The 26,893-nt window shown below is 38.3% G+C and overlaps 1 protein-coding gene across 1 annotated transcript in view; it reads left to right on the top strand.

Moving 5' to 3' along the window:
- The window catches only part of LOC135463673 (rho GTPase-activating protein 18-like), a 63,063-nt gene extending 44,262 nt beyond the window's left edge, over positions 1-18,801 (top strand). Inside the window, exons 15-17 of the mRNA XM_064741053.1 lie at positions 11,575-11,804; positions 12,646-12,743; positions 13,810-18,801. Of these exons, the coding sequence (XP_064597123.1) occupies positions 11,575-11,804; positions 12,646-12,743; positions 13,810-13,901 (420 nt within the window). The 3' untranslated portion in view covers positions 13,902-18,801. The remainder of the gene's footprint in view (positions 1-11,574; positions 11,805-12,645; positions 12,744-13,809) is intronic.
- The last annotated feature ends 8,092 nt before the right edge of the window (positions 18,802-26,893 follow it).

Raw genomic sequence — 26,893 nt, 5'->3', positions numbered from 1 at the left:
TGATATCCATTCAGTCTGATACAAACCCTTTATCATGTTCACTCATGACAAACCAGATATCATTTCAGTCTGATACAGACCCTTTATCATGTCCACTCATGACAACTCCGATATCCATTCAGTCTGATACAGACCCTTTATCATGTCTACTCATGACAACTCTGATATCATTTCAGTCTGATACAGACCCTTTATCATGTCCACTCATGACAACTCCGATATCCATTCAGTCTGATACAAACCCTTTATCATGTCCACTCATGACAACTCTGATATCCATTCAGTCTGATACAGACCCTTTATCATGTCTACTCATGACAACTCTGATATCATTTCAGTCTGATACAGACCCTTTATCATGTCCACTCATGACAACTCCGATATCCATTCAGTCTGATACAGACCCTTTATCATGTCCACTCATGACAACTCCGATATCATTTCAGTCTGATACAAACCCTTTATCATGTCCACTCATGACAACTCCGATATCCATTCAGTCTGATACAGACCCTTTATCATGTCTACTCATGACAAACCAGATATCATTTCAGTCTGATACAAACCCTTTATCATGTCCACTCATGACAACTCCGATATCATTTCAGTCTGAATCAGACCCTTTATCATGTCCACTCATGACAACTCTGATATCCATTCAGTCTGATACAGACCCTTTATCATGTCCACTCATGACAACTCCGATATCCATTCAGTCTGACACAGGCCCTTTATCATGTCTACTCATGACAAACCAGATATCATTTCAGTCTGATACAGACCCTTTTTCATGTCCACTCATGACAAATCAGATATCCATTCAGTCTGATACAGACCCTTTATCATGTCCACTCATGACAACTCTGATATCCATTCAGTCTGATACAGACCATTTATCATGTCCACATGAGGCCACATGTTGATTTTTAAGGGTGCATCGGCTCTGCTTTTAGCTTAAATGAGAAAAAAACATAAACTTGTTACATTTAAGGTCAGATGAAAAAGCCGGAAAACTTATAATACTTTCATAAATTTATTTGAATGTAAATTTGTTTATATCCAAACATATGCATTTAATCTGTGTTATATAATATTTGTAAATATATTAAAAATATAAATAAGATCAAGTTCCCGGTTTAACACATTTGTTAACTGAAAAGATCAAATTCTATTACAAATATATTTATTATACATTTGTTACATTCTCATTCATAACATTATAACGCAAAGACTGTATTTGCCAAGAGGTGGTCCCAAATACCCACCATACAAAAATTATTTTCCAGCGTATTTTTCTCTTTAGAGAAAAAATGGGATAAATATTTGTACTTGCACGAATTGCACTTAAAGTTACAAGCTTGTAAGCAACATGGTGACGTAATGGTTACAAAGCTGGTTACAGTGGTAGTTATGTGCTCGTAACGTTAAAAAGGGTTTGTGCAAGCGGGCCCACTAACTTTTCGCACTCTTTCATCTGACCTTGATGTCATTTTGTATGTTTACCTTTAAAAACTGCACTTACATTTTTTCACATATTTTTGTGGTGCAGGTTTAAACATTTCATTTTTGCACACCCAACATTTTAAGTTCACACTGGCATTCTGGAAAGGTCACCGGGATAAAATGGAACGCACACTTTGGTATTAATAACCATTAACTGTTTTCATTTCGACCATCAGTTTCACTCACACAGAATCCAGGTGATACATCTCTGTTAGCGGTGCCATTGTTTTCTGTTGTCTATAGAGTACTAGATCGACACATCTTAACCCCTCTAGTGAATAATGCAACAGGCTGCTGATATTGCATTGTAACACTGCTTCATTGGAATGGTCTATTTCATTTACAGGGGTGTCTATAGCCATACCACTAACACGGGTGGATTTGATATTTGTCTTCATACATATTGTATTGTACCTGATCGATTGATTGTGTGTATATATATATATATATATATATATATATATGTATATATGTGTGTATATAAATAGGCTACTAACACTGGGGGTGACGTTTTAATTTCCTTTTAACGCTTAGATATTGATATAGTTTACAGTTGGTGGTGATAATGAGCACTGATTAGAACTAGCTGTAGGCTTTAGAATCGTCTAAAATTAGCATCACTTCATTAATCAATGTTGTGGCCTCCGTGGCTCAGTCGGTTAGCGCGCTAGCACAGCGTAATGACACAGGAGTCTCTCACCAATGTGGTGGCTGTGAGTTCAAGTCCAGCTCATGCTGGCTTCCTCTCCTGCCGTACGTGGGAAGGTCTGTCAGCACCCTGCGGATGGTCGTGGGTTTCACCCGGGCTCTGCCCGGTTTCCTCCCACCATAATGCTGGCCGCCGTCATATAAGTGAAATATTCTTGAGTACAGCGTAAAACACCAATCAAAAAAAAAAAAAAAAAAATTCATTTGCCAAAACTGTTTCTGTATAATAAATATTCCATGTTACTGTATACTATAACTAGGTGTTTTACAGTTTATGTTAAATGCATCCCGGAGCTTTACTTACAGTGATGAGCTTTTATGTGTAGTGCAGGCATAAGCTAGTAAAAATCTATGATCTGTGGAAAAAGATGAAAACGTAAACATTTCAGGCGAAATGATTGTAGTGCGAGATGGAGCTAAAATAGCAAACTAAAGGGAGATAATTCTCATTGGTCAATAATTTTTTACTATGCATATTTAGCAGTTACTCCCCTTGGTCTGCTTAGACCACTAAGGCAATCGGTGTTGAAATGTTGAACGTTTTACCCACTTGTTTGATTTGTTTGAAAATCAGAAATTTGTCACAGTGACTAGGTATTTGAGAACCCATTCCAACATTGACTATATTGTTCGGAACTTACTCCCATAATGGCTAGATTTGATCACAAGACATTCCCATAACTATAGCCAAATATTTTAGAATCTATTTTTGAAATCATTCCCATGTAAATGGGTAAATATTTCAGAACCAATTCCACTCTGTCTAGATTTTTCAGAACTTACTCCCATAATGGCTAGATATTTCAGAACCCATTCCCATAATGGCTAGGTATTTCGGAACCCATTCTCATAATGGCTAGATATTTCAGAACCCATTCCCATAATGGCTAGATATTTCAGAACTCATTCCCATAATGGCTAGATATTTCATAACCTGTTCTCATAATGGCTAGATATTTCAGAACCCATTCCCATAATGGCTAGGTATTTCAGGACCCATTCTCATAATGGCTAGATATTTCAGAACCCATTCCCATAATGGCTAGATATTTCAGAACTCATTCCCATAATGGCTAGATATTTCATAAGCCATTCCCATAATGCCTAGATATTTCATAACCCATTCTCATAATGGCTAGATATTTCAGGACCCATTCTCATAATGGCTAGATATTTCAGAACCCATTCCCATAATGGCTAGATATTTCGGAACCCATTCTCATAATGGCTAGATATTTCAGGACCCATTCTCATAATGGCTAGATATTTCAGAACCCGTTCCCATAATGGCTAGATATTTCGGAACCCATTCTCATAATGGCTAGATATTTCGGAACCCATTCTCATAATGCCTAGATATTTCATAACCCATTCTCATAATGGCTAGATATTTCAGAACCCATTCCCATAATGGCTAGATATTTCAGAACCCGTTCCCATAATGGCTAAATATTTCAGAAATCATTCTCATAAAGGCTAGATATTTCGGAACCCATTCTCATAATGCCTAGATATTTCATAACCCATTCCCATAATGGCTAAATATTTCAGAACCCATTCCCATAATGGCTAAATATTTCAGAAATCATTTTCATAATAATTATATAATGATCACTGTAGCTTGATATTTCAGAACACATTCCTTTAATCTCTAGATATTTCAGAGCCCATTCCCATAATGGCTAGATACTCCAGACCATATTCCCATATTGCCTGGATATGTCTGAGCCCATTCCCATAATGGTTAGATACTTAAGAGCATATTCCCATATTGCCCGGATATTTTTGAGCCTATTCCCATAATGGCTAGATACTTTAGAGCATATTCCCATATTGCCTGGATATTTTTGAGCCTATTCCCATAATGGCTAGATACTTCAGAGCATATTCCCATATTGCCTGGATATGTCTGAGCCCATTCCCGTAATGTCTAGATTCTTCAGAGCATATTCCCATATTGCCTGGATATTTTTGAGCCCATTCCCATAATGGTTAGATACTTCAGAGCATATTCCCATATTGCCCGGATATATCTGAGTCCATTCCCATAATGGTTAGATACTTAAGAGCATATTCCCATATTGCCCGGATATTTCTGAGCCCATTCCCATAATGGCTAGATACTTCAGAGCATATTCCCATATTGCCCGGATATTTCTGAGCCCATTCCCATAATGGTTAGATACTTCAGAGCATATTCCCATATTGCCTGGATATGTCTGAACCCATTCCCATAATGGTTAGATACTTCAGAGCATATTCCCATATTGCCCGGATATGTCTGAGCCCATTCCCATAATGGCTAGATATTTAAGGCCATAATCCCATATTACCTGGATATGTCTGAGCCCATTCCCATAATGGTTAGATACTTCAGACCATATTCCCATATTGCCCGGATATTTCTGAGCCCATTCCCATAATGGTTAGATACTTCAGAGCATATTCCCATATTGCCCGGATATGTCTGAGCCCATTCCCATAATGGTTAGATACTTAAGAGCATATTCCCATATTGCCCGGATATTTCTGAGTCCATTCCCATAATGGCTAGATATTTCAGACCATATTCCCATATTGCCCGGATATTTCTGAGTCCATTCCCATAATGGTTAGATACTTCAGACCATATTCCCATATTGCCCGGATATTTCTGAGCCCATTCCCATAATGGTTAGATACTTCAGAGCATATTCCCATATTGCCCGGATATGTCTGAGCCCATTCCCATAATGGTTAGATACTTCAGACCATATTCCCATATTGCCCGGATATGTCTGAGCCCATTCCCATAATGGTTAGATACTTCAGAGCATATTCCCATATTGCCCGGATATGTCTGAGCCCATTCCCATAATGGCTAGATACTTCAGACCATATTCCCATATTGCCCGGATATGTCTGAGCCCATTCCCATAATGGTTAGATACTTAAGAGCATATTCCCATATTGCCCGGATATTTCTGAGCCCATTCCCATAATGGTTAGATACTTAAGAGCATATTCCCATATTGCCCGGATATTTCTGAGTCCATTCCCATAATGGCTAGATATTTCAGACCATATTCCCATATTGCCCGGATATTTCTGAGTCCATTCCCATAATGGCTAGATATTTCAGACCATATTCCCATATTGCCCGGATATATCTGAGTCCATTCCCATAATGGCTAGATATTTCAGGCCATATTCCCATATTGCCTGGATATGTGTGAGCCCATTCCCATAATGGTTAGATACTTCAGACCATATTCCCATATTGCCTGGATATGTCTGAGCCCATTCCCATAATGTCTAGATACTTTAGAGCATATTCCCATATTGTCGGATATTTCTGAGCCCATTCCCATAATGGCTAGATACTTCAGAGCATATTCCCATATTGCCCGGATATGTCTGAGCACATTCCCATAATGGCTAGACACTTCAGAGCATATTCCCATATTGCCTGGATATGTCTGAGCCCATTCCCATGATGGCTAGATACTTCAGATTATATTCCCATATTGCCTGGATATGTCTGAGCCCATTTCCATGGTGGCTAGATTCTCCAGATCATATTCCCATATTGCCTGGATATGTCTGAGTCCATTCCCATAATGGCTAGATAGTTCAGGCCATATTCCCATATTGCCTGGATATGTCTGAACCCATTCCCATAATGGCTAGATATTTCAGACCATATTCCCATATTGCCTGGACATTTCTGAGCCCATTCCCATGATGGTTAGATACTTTAGACCATATTCCCATATTGCCTGGGTGTGTCTGAGCCCATTCCCATAATGGTTAGATACTTTAGACCATATTCCCATATTGCCTGGATATTTCGGAACTCATTCCCATGATGGCTAGATACTTCAAGCCATATTCCCATATTGCCTGGATATGTCTGAGCCCATTCCCATAATGGCTAGATATTTCAGACCATATTCCCATATTGCCTGGATATTTTTGAGCCCATTCCCATGATGGCTAGATACTTCAAGCCATATTCCCATATTGCCTGGATATGTCTGAGCCCATTCCCATAATGGCTAGATATTTCAGGCCATATTCCCATATTGCCTGGATATGTCTGAGCCCATTCCCATAATGTCTAGATACTTCAGACCATATTCCCATATTGCCCGGATATTTCTGGGCCAATTCCCATAATGGCTAGATACTTAAGAGCATAATCCCATATTGCCCGGATATGTCTGAGCCCATTCCCATAATGTCTAGATACTTCAGAGCATATTCCCATATTGCCCGGGTATTTCTGGGCCAATTCCCATAATGGCTAGATATTTAAGGCCATAATCCCATATTGCCTGGATATATCTGAGTCCATTCCCATAATTGCTAGATACTTCAGACCATATTCCCATATTGCCCGGATATTTCTGAGCCCATTCCCATAATGGCTAGATACTTCAGGCCATATTCCCATATTGCCTGGATATTTCTGAGCACATTCCCATAATGGCTAGATACTTCAGGCCATATTCCCATATTGCCTGGATATTTCTGAGCACATTCCCATAATGGCTAGATACTTCAGGCCATATTCCCATATTGCCTGGATATGTCTGAACCCATTCCCATAATGGCTAGATTCTTCAGACCATATTCCCATATTGCCTGGACATTTTTGAGCCCGTTCCCATAATGGTTAAATATTTTAGCTCATTGACCCATTATAGATAATATTTTCGAACACCATCCCTTCTTTGCTGGAAATTTCAGAACCCATCCCCTCAACAGTTTACCTGTAGAGCCTGGCACACATGCGTGTACATGTATGTATTTGTGGTCTCTGTTTGAAGACGACGTATTTGAGGATGTGGGGAGATTATAGTTTGTCACACTATGTTTTCATGGATCAGTATAATGTGAATATTTACGATGATTGTTAGATTTATGGTTGGGGGGAAAAACCAGATAAGCTGGAATATTAGCTGTCAGTTTATAAAGAAGTGAAATTGTAATCCGAATTAAACTGGTTTTGCCTGGTAATTCTGTCCAGTTGCAGCCAATTTCACACATTTTCTTTTGTATAAGGGAGATTACCCTGTTTCTTCACCCTTTTCATTTACTGCTGTAGCCAATATTTTGAAACATTCTGAGAGAAACTTGGGGTATAAAGAAATAATTGGCACAGTTTTATGAAGACTGCACCTTCATTGACATAAACAAATAATTTTGGGCAATATTTTCATAATATAAATTCCTCTGAAAAAGGTGCTTTAGAAGTCAAAAAGGTTGAAGATTTTCAGTAGTTTTGGAATTTAGTCCAGTGGGGATTTCTTCAACATGTCCTCAGAAGTCTGTTACCTCAGTGGTCAATGGTCAGGTATCTGTGGTACTGACATGAACTGGCCAAAATGATACAGGTTAATTAGCTGACCTTTCGTTATGGCCATACTTTTGAATATTCTTTGCGTTGTCTCATGGCATCTCAGTAATCTGATGGTTATAAATTGATTAGGTCTCTCACCAATGCGATTGGTGTGAGTTCAAGCCCAGCTCATGCTGGCTTTCTTGCGGGCCATATGTGGGAAGATCTTTCGGCAACCTGCGGATGGTCATGGGTTTCCACTGGGCTCTGCTGAGTTTCCTCCCACCATAATGATGGCCGCTGTGGTATAAGTGAAATATTTTTGAGTATGGCAAAAAACGCCAATCAGATAAATAAATTGAATGGGGTTAATAAGTACATTAGTACATGGCTGCCTGCAGTGTGATGACACTGTCCATGTTAGTGCATCATACTATATACCAAAATTCTTCAACCTTTTCAATCACATTTACAATCAGTGTTTTGAAACATTCCGAGAGAACTATAGTGAGAAGAGAAATAATCTGCAGAGTTTCTTGAAGCTTGCATCTTTAGTGACACCGTCAAATCATTTTATTGTGAATTTCATAATAATTGTACACATATCGTGTTCCACTGAAAAAAAGTGCTTTTATAGAGGTCGAAAATGTTGATGATTTACAGTATACATGTACATGGACTGTACAAGATGGAGAAGTTTACAGGTTCATTTGTCAAGTGGCCAGTCAAGGAGATGTCCATCAAGTACGTCTTGAGCAGAGAATCGTGCACTCCACCGTCGGGTTTAGCCACAGGCAGGGGGAGCGGGGAGGGGGGTGGTTAGATACCATGGTGGTAGTAGTCACTGTTAAAGGACGGAATAAAGAACTGCATTGATGTATGCTTGGAGCACTGGGTACAGTCGCAGACTTTAAGTTTGCGGCTTGCTGGAGATGGATTTGTTCAGTGGGATTTAAGGAGAGGGTTACAGGGTACAAGACTCTTTGCTCAGAGCTATATTAACGAATGCTTTAAGAGTGGAGAGTCATCAAAAATTCTTTAAGTGTGCAGTAATCGAAAATGCTTTCAACAGCCCAGAGTCATCAAAAATGAATCACCATAATAAACAGTATTTTATATCTTTTGTCTTGATTTACGTTTGAATTTGAAATGTTGATGGCTGTTAGAAATGTGGATGGAGATTTTCAGATTTATGGTTACTAGTTACCATAGTTACATAGTAGTTACATAGTTACTACTGCAGCAGTAAACTAGCGTGCAAGTCGTGAGCTAGGCGTTATTATGGCTTGGCATTATTAATACATAGAATAGTTGAGGTGAACCAATCAAGCATTTGGACAGAATTGTTGTTTGACAGAAGTGCTTGTATTTGGACAATGACTGTAGGGTCAATTACTCCAACTTTAAAATTAAAGAAAGCTTAAATATGAAGTTAGGTTCATCACATAAAACTATATATAAATATACTTTTTTTAAATTTTTGTTTATATTTTTGTGAAGAGAGTTAAAGCCGTTTAAACCTTTGAATTCTGAGGTGGGCTTTGTGGATACTATCAGACTTCAGGAACTTCGATGTCAAAGGAAGTTTTTTCAACTTTAATCACAACACTGAATGTTGTAATAACTCTTTTAACCCATGAGTAAAAGATTACTGAAATAATGTTCTCAAAAATTCCTTCCTTCTGGTGAACATCAGGAAAAGAAGGCGAATGCCTAAATATGTCAGTATGGTTATTATTCCATTAATCCAAGTAAATAAATGAATAAATATTTTACCTCCATGTATTTAATTTGGAATATAGTGAACTGTAGAAATACATGTGCTTTAACAGCTGTTGACATGCTACATTTACATCTATGCTAATGAGACACATTCATTTTTATAATAGCTATAATTCCTAGATTTAATTACGATGAACATGAACTTAAAAATTGTGAGAAGATTTTGCTCATTTTAAGGTTTTGATTTTGTAGTTTTCAGTGTATACACTCTATTATCAGTAGAACTTATGGCTTTATTACACTGCTAATAGTGCTCTGTAAAGTCTTACGTAATAGACAATTCTCTTACCTAAGAGACAATTCTCTTACCTAAGAGACAGTTCTCTTACATAAGAGACAATTCTAATATTCCTTTTATGCCGCCAGCTGATTTCTGTGTTAACGATCATGGCGTTATGTCAAGAATATTTAAATTTAAATTAACTATGCATATTTTTCAATTCCTCATTGATGTGCTCTGTATTTATTTCACTCAAAGGTAATGACCAGAATAGAAATGGCTTATAAATATGAATGACCTTGAAATTGAACAAAGGACATGTTTAATGTAGTGGTTTGTAGCACAGCACAGTGTTATCATGCCCAGTAGGAATTCTATTGGGAAAAGTAAAAAATGTACATCTGTGGCATTCCCATTTCGTCAGTAATATCTGAATCAGATCATCTTAAATCAAAAGTTTATTACGGGAAAGTGCACATATAATCCGGAAATAGACAGGTGAATTTCTGTGAGAGAGTTGAGGAGTGTTTATGAATGGAGGACATACTTAGATAAAAGATGACACATGCACTTATAGCTGTAGCATGAAATTCATTTCCTATACAGCAAAGTGCTGACCATGTCATTTTCATTTATTGGTTAGAGTGAGGAATGATGGGGTTTATAGTTTCCACTGCTGACACTTTTAACGATGCACAGAGTTTATACGGTGTTTGGTGATGATGTGTCTGTAATAAAGTTTTGAAAATAATCGGCTGGATGTTTTATATAATATTTCCATGGTTTGTGGGTTATATCAGCCTTTCTTCAGTTCAGAATTTGATTCTTTTACTCTGGAAGACGAGGCCTACAATGGCTGAGTGGTTAGCATGCAAGCGCAACACAATGACCCACAAGCCTCAATGGAGGGTCTGACAGCAACCTGCAGATGGTCATGGGTTTCCCCCGGGCTCTGCACGCCCAGTTACTTCCCACCATAATGCTGGCCAGCATTTTAGATAAAATGAAATATTCTTGAGTGCAGTCTAAAACTCCAATCAAATAAATAAATGACTCAAATATTCCAAAACATGCACAATATCTGAGGTCAAATTTCTAGGAGATACATGGTATTTGAGATTAGCCATTAAATAATATATGCTGCTTTAATGGTTTCACGTACAAACTGAGATTCTTAGTTTATCTTATCTTCTTAGATTATTTACTTAGATAAGATAATCTCTGTCTGATACATATACGTATATATGCATATCATAACATAATTTGGGAATGGTGTCATTGCATGCATGCTATTATAATCAAATATGGTTCATTTGAAAGAATAACGATGACGTTATTAGCATGGTGGTGAAAAGTCTGACTGATCTCATGAATATTACCTATGAATATTCATGTGTATGAAATAATGTTGGCATGTATAACCGTAGGGTTCATGTAATCTGATAAAATAACATGGCATTGGTGTCATATTCATGGTATAAATGCTGATTCGTCATTAACTTAACATTAAATTAATGCGTATGAATAGGTGTAATGAAATGTATGATTGTTCACGTGATAGCATGTGGGAATAGTGTTAAAATCTGCAAAGAACTTTAATTCATTGGAAAAAATGGCTGAATGATTCATTATTTTTTTAATTAAGATTTTCTTTCATATCATAAAAGTTTTATTCATATTTTAAAAGATTTATTCATATCACTTTTTTATTTTTATCATGAAAATTTTGTTCATTTGGTTAATATTTTATTCATATTTTATGTTTTGTTTTCATATTATGAAAGTTATTTCTATCATGAAAATTTTATTCATATCCTAACATTTATTCAGATGTTTAGCATTGTGTTCATATCATGAAAGTTTTGTTTATGTCGTGAAAGCTTTATTTGCATATTGAAACTTTTTTCCATATCCGGAACCTTTTTTTCATGACAAAGTTAATCTATACGGTTATAATGGCTGATTGGGAAAAATGTCTTATTCTTTTTTGTGCGTAGGGATGTTTTCATGATGTCATGTAAAACAATTTTTTGTTTAGATCATGAAATTTCTGGGAAAGAAAGACAAATCAGACTTGTACAGGAAGCCAGCGATTGCCCACGAATCAGATTTCCACGAGGGCGTTATTCGGGTGCAGGCGCCCAACCTCACAAAGAGCTGCGCCGCCGTACAGTTGGACAGCACAACAACAGCGGGAGACATTGTCGCAAAATTCCGTCGCCATGACAACTACAGTCCCACGTGGCAGACAGACAATTCTTCCTCATCGTAAGTTTATTTCCTGACCGAATGTGGCTTTAAATATTCAGTAGTTCGTCTGAATGGAGTTAACACAAAGACTAGGGTGACAAAATCCCATGTGTAAACATCATCAGGATCAAGTTGATCAAACACACTTAGGGTACCTGTGTGCATAGGTAAATGTAGAAGTGAAGTGTGAACAATTTTACATGCATGTCATCGTGTTTATTTATTTTTTTTTTATTTATTTCATTGGTGTTTTATGCCATACTCAAGAATATTTCACAGGAGGAGCCTGGTGGAAACCCACAACCATCCGCAGGTTTTTGCCACACCTTCCCACTTATGGCCGGAGAGGAAGTCAGCCAAACACTTCATAAGTATAATATTATATTGCTTAAAGGGATACAGAATCGATTCTGATTGGCTGGTGTGAGAGATAGGCTAATGGAGGCTATGCCTTGCCTAAGCTGAATTTTAGGTATGGTACATTCATTCAAGCGTGACCAAGACTGCAAGGTTTAATTAACCCAGGGAAGTCTCCACTGTCAGCCAATCAGCGCCATTTCTGTATCCCGTTAAGCAAAAGAACTTTCATGAGCAGGGACATGTACTTTGCCAGGTGCAAGACGGGGTAACTGGATTCGATTTGGTGACCTCATCTAAGCCATGAGCTTGTTGTTGGCACTAAAAGCAGTCGTGTATAAATGGTTAACAAAAAGATTTTAAGAACGGACATTGTGAAAGTGATACTTGGCTATGAATTAATTTTTTTATTACTTTATTTCAAATTTTGAAGTTATGTCAGCAGGACATGTTGGACTATGTGAAAGTTATTCACTAGTCGTTGTTATTTTGTGATTTCTAGGTCTAAAGCAGACAGAAGCCACAAGGCGTTTTCAAACCCAGACAATGCCACTTTTGCTGAGGACAATGCTTACCTCTTCGAGATAGGAGGCAATATTGGTATGTTCCTGATAGTGTTTTATATCCAGCATGTTTAGTAATGGTGTACTGTGTCACCAGCTGCCAGGACTGGGGCTTTTATATGATGTTGTACCTGTGAAGTTTATCAGGCTGTATGCTCATCCTGTATGCCCATCCCGTATGCTCATCCTGTATGTTCATCCTGTATGTCCATCCTGTATGTTCATCCTGTATGCCCATCCTGTATGCTCATCCTGTATGCCCATCCTGTATGCCCATCCTATATGCTCATCCTGTATGCTCATCCTGTATGTTCATCCTGTATGCCCATCCTGTATACTCATCCTGTATGCCCATCCTGTATGCCATCTGTATGCTCATCCTGTATGCTCATCCTGTATGCCCATCCTGTATGCTCATCCTCTGTGCCCATCCTCTATGCAAACTGTAATGAAAAAGCACCAGTGAATCTGACAGCCATCCTATACATGTATATTAAAGTGAAAAATTCTCAAATATGGCGATTTATAGGCAATTTAAGTAGTAAATAACAGAATCATTGGCTACATGTATATTAATAGGTGTAAACGTGCCAAACTATGTACTGTATTTCAACATAAATTTAGAAGTTTTCACTTTGTTTTTGCTTGATTCTGAATGATTCATTCTGAACCCAGTTGATTCATCATGTTTGATTCATCCTGCTTCTAATTGATTCGTCCTGATTTATTCATCCTGATTCTGATTGATTCATCCTGATTCTGATTGATTCATCCTGATTCTGATTGATTCGTCCTGATTTATTCATCCTGATTCTGATTGATTCATCCTGATTCTGATTGATTCATCCTGATTGATTGATCCTGATTCTGATTGATTTGTCCTGATTGATTCATCCTGATTGATTGATCCTGATTTTGATTGATTCACTCACCTTATAGGGCTATTTATTGAAGAGTTGTTTTGTAAAGGTAAATTTTTCTGCAGAAAGCTTGTTGTCATAACATGTGTCATGTTAAGGCCTGTATGTGTTTCTGAAGGTTCAGATTTACATACCAAATTTTAGGTGAAACAGGGTAATTAGCTATTTTTTTGTTCCCTCCAGGTGAGCGTTGTCTGGATAACAACACGTCCATGCTGGAGTTGTACAGGGTGAACCCCAACGCGGAATGGGTGGTGAAGACCAGACCTGTCTGATGACAGCTACCCCCACACTGCCAGCTGGAGTGTTTCCCCTGTGCCTTGCCCTCTCTCTCCCGCAGGAAGTGGATTTTCTTTTTTTTTTTTGTGGCTCCCTCCTGATATTCTCCACGTGTCAAGGATAAACCAACATGCATGTGCAATATAGATAGGGCAGGTCCCAAGAAAAATCAGAAGATTGATGCATTGTTACATGAAGGTTGTGTGTCAGACATTGTTTCCTCAATATTTGAAGTAAAACCACCCTCTGTTTATATGTGTGTTGAATACTGGTAGCTGTAGTTATGTTCCATGCAGTTTTATCAGAAAGTTCCTTGGCTGGAAACCATGGATTAAATACAAGCCGTAGAGCATCTCTCCTTTTCAAGATAAGACCTGGTTTTAACAGCTGTTCAAATTTTTCAGTTTCAGATGCTTTCAGTGGTATTACTGTTTTACTACTAGCTGCAAAGTTGAGTTGGGTTTCTCAACTTTCATCTCCAACCTTTTCGTTTTACTATACCAAGTAGGGTTTGTGAAATATCTCCACTCTTTCTGAGTTCACTTTCTAATCTATGTATTGATACAGCACCTTCAAGATACTTATGTTATGCACTTGTTTGCTGGCGGGATTTATTATGAAGTGGCTTATGATGGGGCTCTCCAAATCTTGTAACCCAGAAAACAGCAGTACCCTCTATCTACTTAACTAACAATACCACTGACTTCAATACCAACACCATGAATAATCAACTCTAACATTGTTATTCAAGTAGGTAGAGCGCGCTGCTGTTTTATGAGTTACAAGATTTGCTTACCTTTGTAGAGGGCTGGTGACCCCCTTCTGCTCAAAGCCAGCAAAACAGTGTAGTGCAAGGATCTTTGATGAATGAGCACAGTATTTACAATCTGCCAAGTAACACCAGGGGCTGGTTTCATGAAGCATACTTAACTAAGTAAGCATGGCAACATGTGTTGTAGATACATGAAACGCACATAGCTAAAGGCTACTTAACACTAGGTACACTCCCTGGGTCTAATTCCAGCAAAATTATGTTTGGGCAAGAAATAAACCAAAAAAAAAGTGGAACGTCAGAATTCCTTTGATTGACAATATTTGGGAGAAATTGTTTGATGTCTTGCTCAAGCTTAAATCTGATATCTGGGAATACATTTTAGGGGAAATTTAATGAAATTAAATCTGATGTTTAGATGAACCCTTGTTCCAAAATTTCCCAATTTGGTTTTGCCGAAATGGGTCATCTTTAAATGGCACTGTATCTACAATAATATATGCAAGATCAACTGAATTCAATGTTCGGTGAAATGAGTAAAGCTATGCAGCCAGGTTGTCACTGTGAAGACCTGGGGTAAGTTGTTCAAAAGTGTATTAAAGTTAAGCCAGGCTTAAGACTTAATACCAGTCTCATCCTAATTTGACACTTTAGTCTGGACTAAAGTTAATAGGGGCTTGAGTTTTAATACAGTTCTGAACTCCTGTGCCCAGCATTTTAATTACTGGCATTGTATTAAAACTTGTAGTAATGTTAAAGGAAATGTGACATGTTAAGAACCCCAGATTAGGGTTCTTTTAGGATGCCCAGAATTTAGAAACGAAATGGAATAAACAAAAGTACCATGGACTGAAATAATGGCATTCTAGGAGCGAAAAGCGTCTATAAGATTTGTGTGGGGTTTCTTAGGGCTTTGGTAATTTGCATGTCTAAAAGAGCCAAATTGGCTATTACGAAGTCGTTGACCCATGGGTTCAAACTTAATGTTGCAACATTTTCAGGTAGGACAGGTACACTCTTGCTGTTGTATTATGCGTTTTGACATTGCATCAGTTTCTTGATAATTTTCCATGGGCATTTTGTGATTTCAGTATTCAGCTTTAGTATGATTGATTGGCACTGACCAAATAGGGCTGTTCATGGAGTATCTGTTTATTGAGAGTATTTTGAAATAGTTGGGGCCCTGATGTTTGTGGATGGGGTCGTAACTATTGTGCGACTTTGATTTGATGGTAAACTACAGAATCCAGTTCTACAAAGCAAATTTGCGTATGAAAATGTCTACGGTTGAAAGTTTCTTCAAACGCTGTGTTGAACGGGCGTTGAACTACGCAGGTAACAATCTAATCAGGAATATGCACATTTTACTGTTAATATTTTCGGGGGAAAAAAAGGAATTATTGCTGGTTGTTATTTTTAAGCGCTGTATGTTGTGATGTTTGTCAGAAGTGGCTTTTTTTTCCGGTTGTATATCTGAGGAGATTTTTACTTGGGTAATTATACTGAAGTGTTTATATTACGTTGTTAATCAGTTATATGTTTATACTGTGTTATATGATCCCAACTGATGTTTGGTGCACACTTGTAAATACTGGAAAGCTATGTAGAGTTGATTTTTAGCTGTACATGTTCCTGTGGGTGATTGATGTAGTTGACCCAAATATCTAGCCAGTTTTAGCAAATGTTGTACTGTTTTGCCGTCAGTCTTTGATGCTTTGAAGCATATTTATATTTTGATTTCAGAGATCACGGTTGGTTCCCTTGTATTTCAGAATTTTTATGCGTGCCAATTCGAAGAGGTATGAGCTCTTCTGCATTGATAGGCCTCTCGGAAACTGTCCTAGAGACAGGTATATATAAATCATTAGTGTGAGAAATCATATCTTTCAGACAGTTCTTATAATTTTAAGGAATTGTGTCCATCCGGTTTTCGTTTGAAAGCCTTTAAACTGCTTTAATGGTTATTTCATTTATTACGGGATTGGAATAAATGTTGTTGTAAACATAAAATACAAGCGAGTGCCTTTCTAAAGGGGTACCGGTAGTGCCCCTTCGAAGGGGTACCGGTAGTGCCCCTCTGAAGGGGTAGTGCTTCTTTGAAGGGGTTGTGCATACATGGACTACTAATAACCCAAAAGGAGACATTTTTGACATCTCATACCGGTACTGGTTTAGTTTTGTCATTGCATCAAGATCTTGTATTGGCTTATACGGAAAAAGATTTTTACAGGGAGTACATCAGTAGTGTTTCAATTAAAAAAAAAACAGGTATAAAAATGAGAACATAAAACCTTAAAATCCCATAAAAAAGTATAAAATGTTATAAAAAAAAATAACAGCAGATAGCATCTGATACCCAAAGCTAAATAGATATATCCAAAGAAAGGCTATAAATATTCGTGATACTAGTCTTTCTCCTCATACATAGCAAAAATTTCCACTGCAAAACTTTACGCAGGCAAATAGGAACGCTGCAAGGATTATGTTTTAAGACCGGAAGGGAGAAAATTGTTTTACAAATTAGTTCAAAACTGAACGGCATTACGAGAACGCAGACCTCTGTCAAAGCTGATTAATGTTTTAAACAACTCGATGATTGTCAAAAGGTAAACATAGCCTTTCTGTGTATGGCGCTGTTGTATCTGGCAGTGGTGAAACGTACAAAATAATCTGTTAAATTTATCATAAAATCTGTTGTCTGAGTGATGCTTGAATGTATTCTGCTATTGCAGCAGATTGTTCTGTTAAATATAACACACATATGGCAGAATGTATGCTAGCCTCACTCAGACAACAGGCTTTCTGTTAAAATTAACAGATTAATTTTTTGAGTGTAGTTAAAAAAAATCATGGATCGCCGTGCAGATCGGGATCACCGCCAAAATTTGATGGATTTTTCCCAAGCCCAAAGAAAACTCTGCTCCAAATTTCATCCAAAATCCCTGCTTAACTTTCTCCGTAAATTTACTGACACACAGACTTAAAGAGATACAGAATCGATTCTGATTGGCTGGTGTGAGAGATAGGCAAAACCTGGCTGTGTCTAACCTCAGCTGAATTATAGGTATGGCAGATGTATTCAAGCGTGACCATGGTTGCAGGGTTTAACTCAGGGAATCTTATCTTCACTATCAGACAGTCAGCGTCGATTCTGTACCCTTTAAGCATTAGAAGACAGATGAACCCAAAAAGTGAAAATGAAATTTTCTGTGTGTGGAAGTAAAAATGTGTTCATGCAGGAAAGCATCAGTAGATCTGGACAGTGGTAGAGTACAAAGTAGACTTGACGTGGTGTTCACGCCTATGTAAGTAAATACGAGTCAAAAACTGCAAAGAATGTTTATATAACCTTGATATTAAATGTATCTCCAGTCTCCAGGACTGTAGCTGTTCTTCACTCGACGTGGTCAAAATTTGGTATATTTTGTGCTGGTAAGATGTATTTATCCGCCAACTGTCCGAGTTATATGTATGTGTGAAGCTATGTCTACAGTGCTTTTTCTGCTCTATATATTTATATGTTAGTAACATGCGTAATGTATGCAATATACTTTGGGCATGATTTTGTGATTTTCCCCAATAACGCTTGGCAGTAGAGATATTTTTAAAAAAACGTTTAAACATGCAGAAGAATGTATTTAACTAGTTATTAAATGTGAAATAATTTATATCCGTGCAAGTGATTAAGCCACAAAGTTTGGGGTCTTAAGATTAGATGTTGAACTTCATGCAAGCTGCATGAATTATGTAAATCTAGGTCAGTTTTAGCCAATACTAGCCAAACCGTTGTTTTCCGGGTTCAGGTGCTCTATTTTTCGTGCTAATTGTCTGGAGACCATACGCAGCCAAAACGTGTATGTGTGTGTGTGTTATAGGATTTTTAAATTGTTTATTGTGCTGATGGCATTATTGTTAATTTTCCCCCTTATTTCTCCTTAGACAATATCTAAACATTTGTCAGCGTTTTTGGGCTGATAGATAACCTACGCAAATTTCGGGCCAGTATTTTCACATGTTGGGAAACATGTTATTTCTAATATATTTCTTATGGGTTAGCACTTCAAAATTTTTAATCGAGTACATTATCACCCATTTATTACTATACGATGTATAAGGGTGGTCAGTGGATTCGATAAAATTTGACCTTTCCGTCTCGTGCGGACTTTGTTTGAATGAAAACTGACACCAGTGTCCTCAACGTCCTCACGCGGATCTGTATTAACTAGTACGTGCGGACATGTTTGAATGAAAACTGACACCAGTGTCCTCAACGTCCTCACGCGGATCTGTATTAACTAGTAAGTTACAGTGTTTAAAGTGCTCGTTAGAAACCTGTTGTGTGTGCTTCAAATGAAAGGGATTTCATACATATCATTTGTTAATGTAAACAATGCCGGAGATAACGGTTTTACTTCCTCTGATGGCGATTCTTGTCCACCATGACCCAGTTCTCGTGGCAATGTTGAAGATTTCTGCGCAGAATTCGCAAATGCTGGAATCGGAATACGTCAGTTTTACTGAAAACTTTGTTCCGCATGTAATAACTTTCCCATGCCTTTGTACAAGAGTTTATATTTATTAATAATTAACCATTTACTGACAAATGGAGCCTACATTTTTTATCGTAGGCTTTATATATACATATATCCTTTGATCTAGATATATTAAAATAATTTTGGTTAATAAATGTATGGAGCTATTTTTAACCCTTTTTCAAAACTGCAAAAAAAAAATTCGTCCATTTTAGAACTGTCTTCATACCAAACAAAACACAGACTGTTTGAGACTCTTTTTGTTGCCAATGTTCTCGTTTCTCTCTTCTTTTAGCTGTTCTGTTTACACGGAAAGAAATTCTAACGTTATTTCAGACGCCATATACTTGGGGTCTAATGTCTGGCTTGAAAACCGTCCCGTTTATCGTATGTCCTGGCCAATACCACCTTGTAAATCTGCAGAGAAACCCTTTTTATGCAATGATATGTATGTTATATTTTTACCCAGACCATGTTATATCATCGGAATATGCAAATGTTGCTGTTTAAAATCATGAAGTAATTGTGTATTTTGTTATTCCCGTTTTGTTGTTGTTATTGTTGTTGAACTTCACTCTCTGTACAGTCGAGAGTGACTCAGCGATTTTTGTATGCGTTCCATAACGCTCGGCATGGTATTAAAGACGTTGTCTGGAAACCCCAGGCTTTAATTCTTTGTCCGTCTTCTGTGACCAGTAACTTCAATATTATCAGCAGTTTAAAGCGGGCTTTACAGTTGTTGCAAATCTTTTGTAGAAAGCTATGATTTTGTCGTGGTATTTCTGGGTGCTTTACTCGCTTTTCCGTTCTGAAAATGAAAATAATTAATTTCCTGTTAATTAGATATGTATGACACGTGTAGTTGTCTTTGGATATATATAGAATAACTCCACAGAGTGCATTCCATGAGACATGAATATTTTTTATCGTTGCAAAAAATAGTTTAATTTCGGTATATTGTGTATATGTATACACTGAACAGCACCTCACAGTGCAAATGTTCACGTGATGTAAAATGCCAATTTTTAACAGCCCTGCTTCAAATACTCTTACATGTCCAGGTCTTTTCTGTCTTGTGACCCCACTTCTGACGCCAAAATTTCACTCCCCCCCTGTCAGTTTCTGTTGCACTTTATATAATCTCACGTTTCTGAATATTAAAGCAGATGTGTTGTGCTGTAAAAGCATGAGTTTTTGGTATTAACTCGCATTTTTTTAATCGGTTACTTAAAGTTGCGTGCGGGCGGCCAATTTTTCTGCATCGATCGAAATTTGACTTTATTCCAAACGGGCATTCAAAGGCGCAGACGAATTGTCTGTTCATCCACAGGACGATTCAATTTGTGGCGGCTGTGCGAAGGAACAATAACCGACAGAGTGCTCTTGAGTTTAGATGTCCGAATAAAAAGCCTTTAATCGTCGAATACCGGCTCCGATGGCTCAATTGGGGTAAGCGTCCGCTTCGAGGGAGGTAGATCCAGGTTCAGTCATGGGCGGGGTCACACCTAAGACCTTAAAAGAAAAAGCTGTAGCGTTCATCGCCTGGCGTTCAGCATTAAGTGGAAGTGCAACGAGGATAAGTCCGCTCGGTGAAACATTAGATAAAAGAGCTGTGGAAACAAGGAGGCACATTACATGCACTCTAAGAATTCATTCGTCGTCATGTGACTGGAAAATTGTTAAGTATGACGTTAAACCCCAAGCACTCAATCACTCAGTCTTCGACTCTTGGTGATGGAGGAATTGGCTGAGAATAAAATTGTATGTACGATATTATGTTAAGACATTTACGGTAGGTTCCAGAGTCTTCCTTTCCTTTGATCAGCCTTGACAGTTACCCGGAGTAAAGATTTTACATGCTTTTACGGGGTAAAGTCTGTCCTGTTGGTCATTCTAGGTAGGTATTTGACAACGTCATCTTTGAGTTTTGCTGGCTTGGTGGGAATGTAATAGTAATGTTAGGTGTCTATTACGTTGCGTAATCTCTCATTCAAATGACGTGTGTAGGAAGGTCTACCACAACCTGCTGATAGTCATGGTTTTTACCCCCGGACTCTGTCCGGTTTCCTCTCAACAATGACTCTCAACGTGACTAGATTAACGTGTGCCGTATTCAGCGTTTGCCAAGTTGAAGTTTCTGTAGAACAAACACGAGTTAATTAAATCTTTCTGTTCGATAGAATAAAAGTTCCACTAGTTCGCCAAAAGCGGGGTTCATGGTTCGATCCCAGCATCTGGTGACTTCAGATCCCATACAGGTATTATTATAAGGCGACACTTTTAGTTCTGCATTTGTAACAAATTCAGGCATTCAGTCGTAGTAGAATAGTGAATCCATAAAGATTTGATTCATGGAAGTAATATATCACCTTAACTTCATAAAAAGATCAGGTATATACATGTAATTTCCATGACCGTAATCTTTTTTAGTTTTGTCGATCGTAATATCGTGCAACCTTGAAAAAGTCAGAGGGCTCTTGTGGGCTCGGATGCTGAAGCGCTATAGCTCTCTGCGATTGTCAGGCCCTTGGCCAATTAGGTCGCATTGGGAAATCATAAACACTTGGCAGTTCAAGAGCATGCAGTTGTCCAGTGACGCAGACAATCAGATGGCGACGAGGAGTCATTAGGTGTGTGTACTTATACTGTGTCTTCTTCTAGCAGGGCGAGTCCAAACCGCCAAAGCGCTGCTCGTCACTGAAGTATCATGCCGAAGACACCAGATACGACACAGGCACAACTTTTGGTTTTTGGTATGGCCCAACCCGAATTTGATCCCAGGTCTCCCGACTTCAAGGCGGACACAACCATTAGGCCATAGAAGCTGTTTAAATGACATTTCTAGCTGTTTATTTTGTCCTCCATGGTCAAATCTCAACAGAAAATCTTTTGTGCATTAGATCAAACTTGTATTTAGGTTTCAAACGGAACCATGCAAAGAGAAGCAGTCAACAGTGTCAATGCCCTAGGCGACTGAGTGAAATCAGCATTCATATCGTGTACCATGCTATAAGGCAGGCTGTTTATGATGGAACTTTTATCTGTTTATGATGACGAACGGACATCTCATTCTGGATTTTAGAGTGTCCTTTATGGGTGTGGCACACGACTGCTGTAGTTAACGCTCACAGTATAATGTAGAAACGAACGCATCGACCGTGGACAGATTTTTGCGTTTTGCTGCGTGCAGAGAAAATATTAACATCTACCGCTTTGCGTGTAAGTCGTAAAGCCTGACATTTCCGTTCATTTTTTATAAAACGCAATCCCAAAGATCACAGATCCAAGTAAAAAGCATAATGCGACCAACAAATGGGATTAACTATTGGCGTGGGGCTGAAATCGTCTTTAGGTTCTTACCTTTTGTTTACAATGGATCAAAGAATAATCCCATGCGGTCTTATGAAAGCCGGCCTTTCTTTTGTGGACTGTTTTTTTTATCCAAGATCAAATGAATACGTCAAATGTATACGTCTACTTTTTGAAGTGTTAATGCATTATCAAACATGCACTCCGATTCTGGTCGATTTGATCGACAAGCGATAAGGTCAATATAGAAGAGGTTTAATGTCAATTGTTGACTACGGATAACATCGTGGTCTCCAGAGCATGACTGTTTGTCACACGTATTAGACGTCAACGTCAGAATGTCGATAATGAAATAAATTGGATTGCTACGTACTTCAAACAGATTTATAAAATGTATGTCCAGTTAGTGATTACAAATCTTAATGTTCGTGGAGCTGTGAGAGCAATAAGCGGTCAGTTAATGATTACAAATCTTAATGTTCGTGGAGCTGTGAGAGCAATAAGCGGTCAGTTAATGATTACAAATCTTAATGTTCGTGGAGTTGTGAGAGCAATAAGCGGTCAGTTAATGATTACAAATCTTAATGTTCGTGGAGCTGTGAGAGCAATAAGCGGTCAGTTAATGATTACAAATCTTAATGTTCGTGGAGCTGTGAGAGCAATAAGCGGTCAGTTAATGATTACAAATCTTAATGTTCGTGGAGCTGTGAGAGCAATAAGCGGTCAGTTAATGATTACAAATCTTAATGTTCGTGGAGCTGTGAGAGCAATAAGCGGTCAGTTAATGACCTGGCGCCGATTCCACAAGGCCTTTTGAGTGAAGTCAAAATTTTAAAACTTTTTGATGCTTAGTTTTTGGTAGCGGAAGTTAAATTTTGGATAGATTTGTCTTAAGATAACATTGCTGAAGGGGAGACAAGCTTTTAATTTCTAAAGCCCAAATATTAAGTTATGAGATCGTATTTCAAATTTTGACTTAAGTCAGAAATGACTTTGTGGAATCGACCCTGGGCCCCTGGATCACTAATCGATCTTAGTCTGAAGCAAAATTGCAAATCACTCAAAAGTTCTTACGTAACAAGGTCAACATATTGCTTTACAACCTAAATTTTGGGTAAGTTACCGTAAAAGATATTTCAGCTAAAATAACGGATACGAACATACTAAGTTTCATGACTGAAATTTTGACTTAACTCAAAGATCGCATTGTATTTATTAAGCAATATAATGCTAAAGTCATAAATTGGAAGTGCCAAACTCAGATCAGGTAAGCACTCAAATACTGGTTGGGTCAGTGTTCTGAAGTTAACAACCTGTATTCAAATTTTAAACTTCTTGGAACGAAACATTTGAATTGCAGTAGGGCTTGAAGTTTTAACATAAGTTTTGCGATTTTGATAAACATGTGTCCATTTTTCCAACACCAATGTAGTGCACATATCTGTAGGTCACATATGGGAAAGTTCGTCCGTAAGGCTCGACGGCATCCCCCACCCATAAAACTGCATGACCGCCATGGTAAAAATGAAATTTCTTTTTAGAAACAATGAAATAACTACCGATAAAGGCTGTTTAATTCTAAACAAAAGTATATCATCAGGAATGCTAGAGCACATAGTAAACTAGAATGCACTCCAACAGCGCGAACGTCCAGCTCAGCAAACTGCAATTTCCACCATCGTACAGTCAAAGGAACACTGTATTCCTGTAATATTTGCCAGTGGTAAAATCTCTCTTGATCATGTGATCGTGATATGAGTATTACTTATACTTGCTTCTTGTTCAACGCTGAACTTCAAGAATTTGGTAGGTATGTTGCGGCGGTCAGGTTAATGGAACGGAGGATAACGGACTAAACCACCGCACCTAACTAATTACATGCACGACATGCGCCATGACATAATCTTGATCTATTTATTTCATTGGTGTTTTACGCCATGCCCAAGAATATTTCACTTATACAACGGCGGTCAGTTTTATATGGTGGGAACAAACCAGGTAGGTTGCTGGTAGGCCTTCGCAAGTACGACCGAAGAGGAAGCCAGCAGGAACTGGACTTGAACTCAAGGCGACCGCATTGGTGAGAGGCTCGGGGGTCATTGCGCCGCGCTGGCACGATAACCACCTGGCTACGGAAGCAATCTCTATCGTCCGAACGAGCAGGAGACCCTTTTTGGTTGCTCGCTCCAGGCTTAATGACAATTTCAGCCCGTGCGTCCTATCCTTGCCGGTGTAGCAGACCATATCTCACTGGACATCGCTTGCAAGACCGTTTTCATGGATACTGTCGCCTTCTGCCAATTTGGCTTGCAAATACTAGAGTTCACGGTTTGTAAAGCCTTAACTGAAAGTTGTGTATCTCCGTTGCGCTTTGATTTCAACTATTCATATATCCAACGTGGCGACCATATATCCAACAGGATGGATACACAGCCCTTGGCTTTTAAAATAAATTTAAACATATCAGCAATGAGGAGGAGCCTCTTGTAGTCACGTTTTTTTTTTTTGCATAGAATGTTTCAAATAAAATCATTCTTCGATGACTTCTACATTTTTGTAATCAATATGCATCACTAAAAATTCTGCGGTGAATGATAAATATCTTTACATATAACTTTCAATTTCCTGAACAATAATTATGTCAGTAACCTTGTGGTGCGCTCTTTATGTGATGTATTTACCACAGGTAGCTGGAAGCCAGGCCTTGTATGAGGGGTTTCATCAAACTGCTCGATCGCCATAATGTTTAGTTAGCACATGCTCAGTACGTAAGGTTTTTTTCCAGTTACCGAAGAATACCTTTCCAAGAATATTTCGTGTCATGATGACGGTACAGTGGACAAGGTGAATAAGGGATTTGGGGGTAATCATTCAGAGAAGATACAATGGACAACGTTAACAAGTGGCCTGGGATCATTTTTCAGTGCGGCTAGCGTGGGCACGGTGAACAAAGGGCCTGAAATTATCTTTAATATTTGCAATATATGCAATATTTGTTCAATCAAATTTTGCTGTGCAGTTAATCTCACTTGTCCGTCTTTTTAGTCTCACTTTTAAGTACCATTTTAACGTCGGAGTTTCGCATAGCCTACCCTTGTCAATTATTGCCCCTATCAGATATACAGAATTGTCGCGTTCGTTACGTTGTATACACTTGACCGTTTGCGCAGTCGTTCGATGGAGATAACTAGTTCTCCACTATCTCCGTATGGCGTGCACATACGTAAGTCAGTAACTTGCCAAATGTCGGTGGTTTACCCCAGTCGCTTCGGTATTGTCCTTTCATTAAACTTGCCCTAATCGTTTAAGCGAATAAGGCGTGAAACAACAATGAAATACGTAAAGAAAAAGGGTATACGGTGAATGGCACGAGTTTTCTCGTTTCTTCACTCATATAAAAGAGAAAACATTGAACACCAGTGAAATAAAGGAACAAATTGTCTGATATGCTACAGCCTCTGGTCAAGTCAATTTAGCTCGTCCCTTTGATGGGTGATTTCACGACCTCAGGTATAAAACTACAAAAGGTAAACGGCTCGCGCTCTGCGAAGGCAAGTGGCGTGTTGGGCAGACAAACACATCCATATTTTATAGCGAACTCACTTAGTATGGCTGATTCAAAGGACTGATCCTAAGTATTTGTCGATGTTTACTGCGTCTTATATTGGCCGGCTTTTATTTAACTATCCAGCCCTGTCCAGTATGAGTAGTACCTGATAAGGGTTTAAGATATGGCTTGTGTATATATATATATATATATATATATATATATATATATATATATATATATATATATATATATATATATATATATATACTGGAGGGCCGCTTTGGTTGCCTAATAGTTAGAGCGTCCTCCTTGAAGTCGTGAGACCCGGGATGAAATCGAGATCAAACCCATGTTGGTTCGCACCAAAAATCTAAAAATAATGCTACCCGTTTCTGCCTCGCTTGACGCACAGTACTGAGAGTTTAGAGCAAGGAAACAGGACTGGTTAAATAAAACCTAGTGTCAGTATAATGTGACTTGGAGGGTTATCATGTCTGGTGTCTTCGGTATGATACTTCAGTGGTGGCAGCACTTTGACAGCATGGACTCGCCCTGCCACAAGAAAACTCAGCATGTACATGTACAAACACCTAATGACTCCTGGTCGTCATATGACTGAAAAATTGTTAAGTGTAACATAGTAGAGTATAACCCAGTACTGGATAAAGCTCCGGAATCCAGTGCATACAATTTTCTATTTGACTGGGCTTTATCAAATGCCACTGGTCCCTACCAGCAAACAATGCAACTGAATTGTAGTGAGCAGCTAGAATACGACACGCTTTCTGATGTGTCGTAGTCGCCGAAGAAGCGTACACTCAACGC

Source organism: Liolophura sinensis, chromosome 3 (assembly GCF_032854445.1).
Source record: "Liolophura sinensis isolate JHLJ2023 chromosome 3, CUHK_Ljap_v2, whole genome shotgun sequence".
In the NCBI taxonomy this organism is placed as follows: domain Eukaryota; kingdom Metazoa; phylum Mollusca; class Polyplacophora; order Chitonida; family Chitonidae; genus Liolophura; species Liolophura sinensis.
This window is presented reverse-complemented; position numbering and strand designations above follow the sequence as displayed.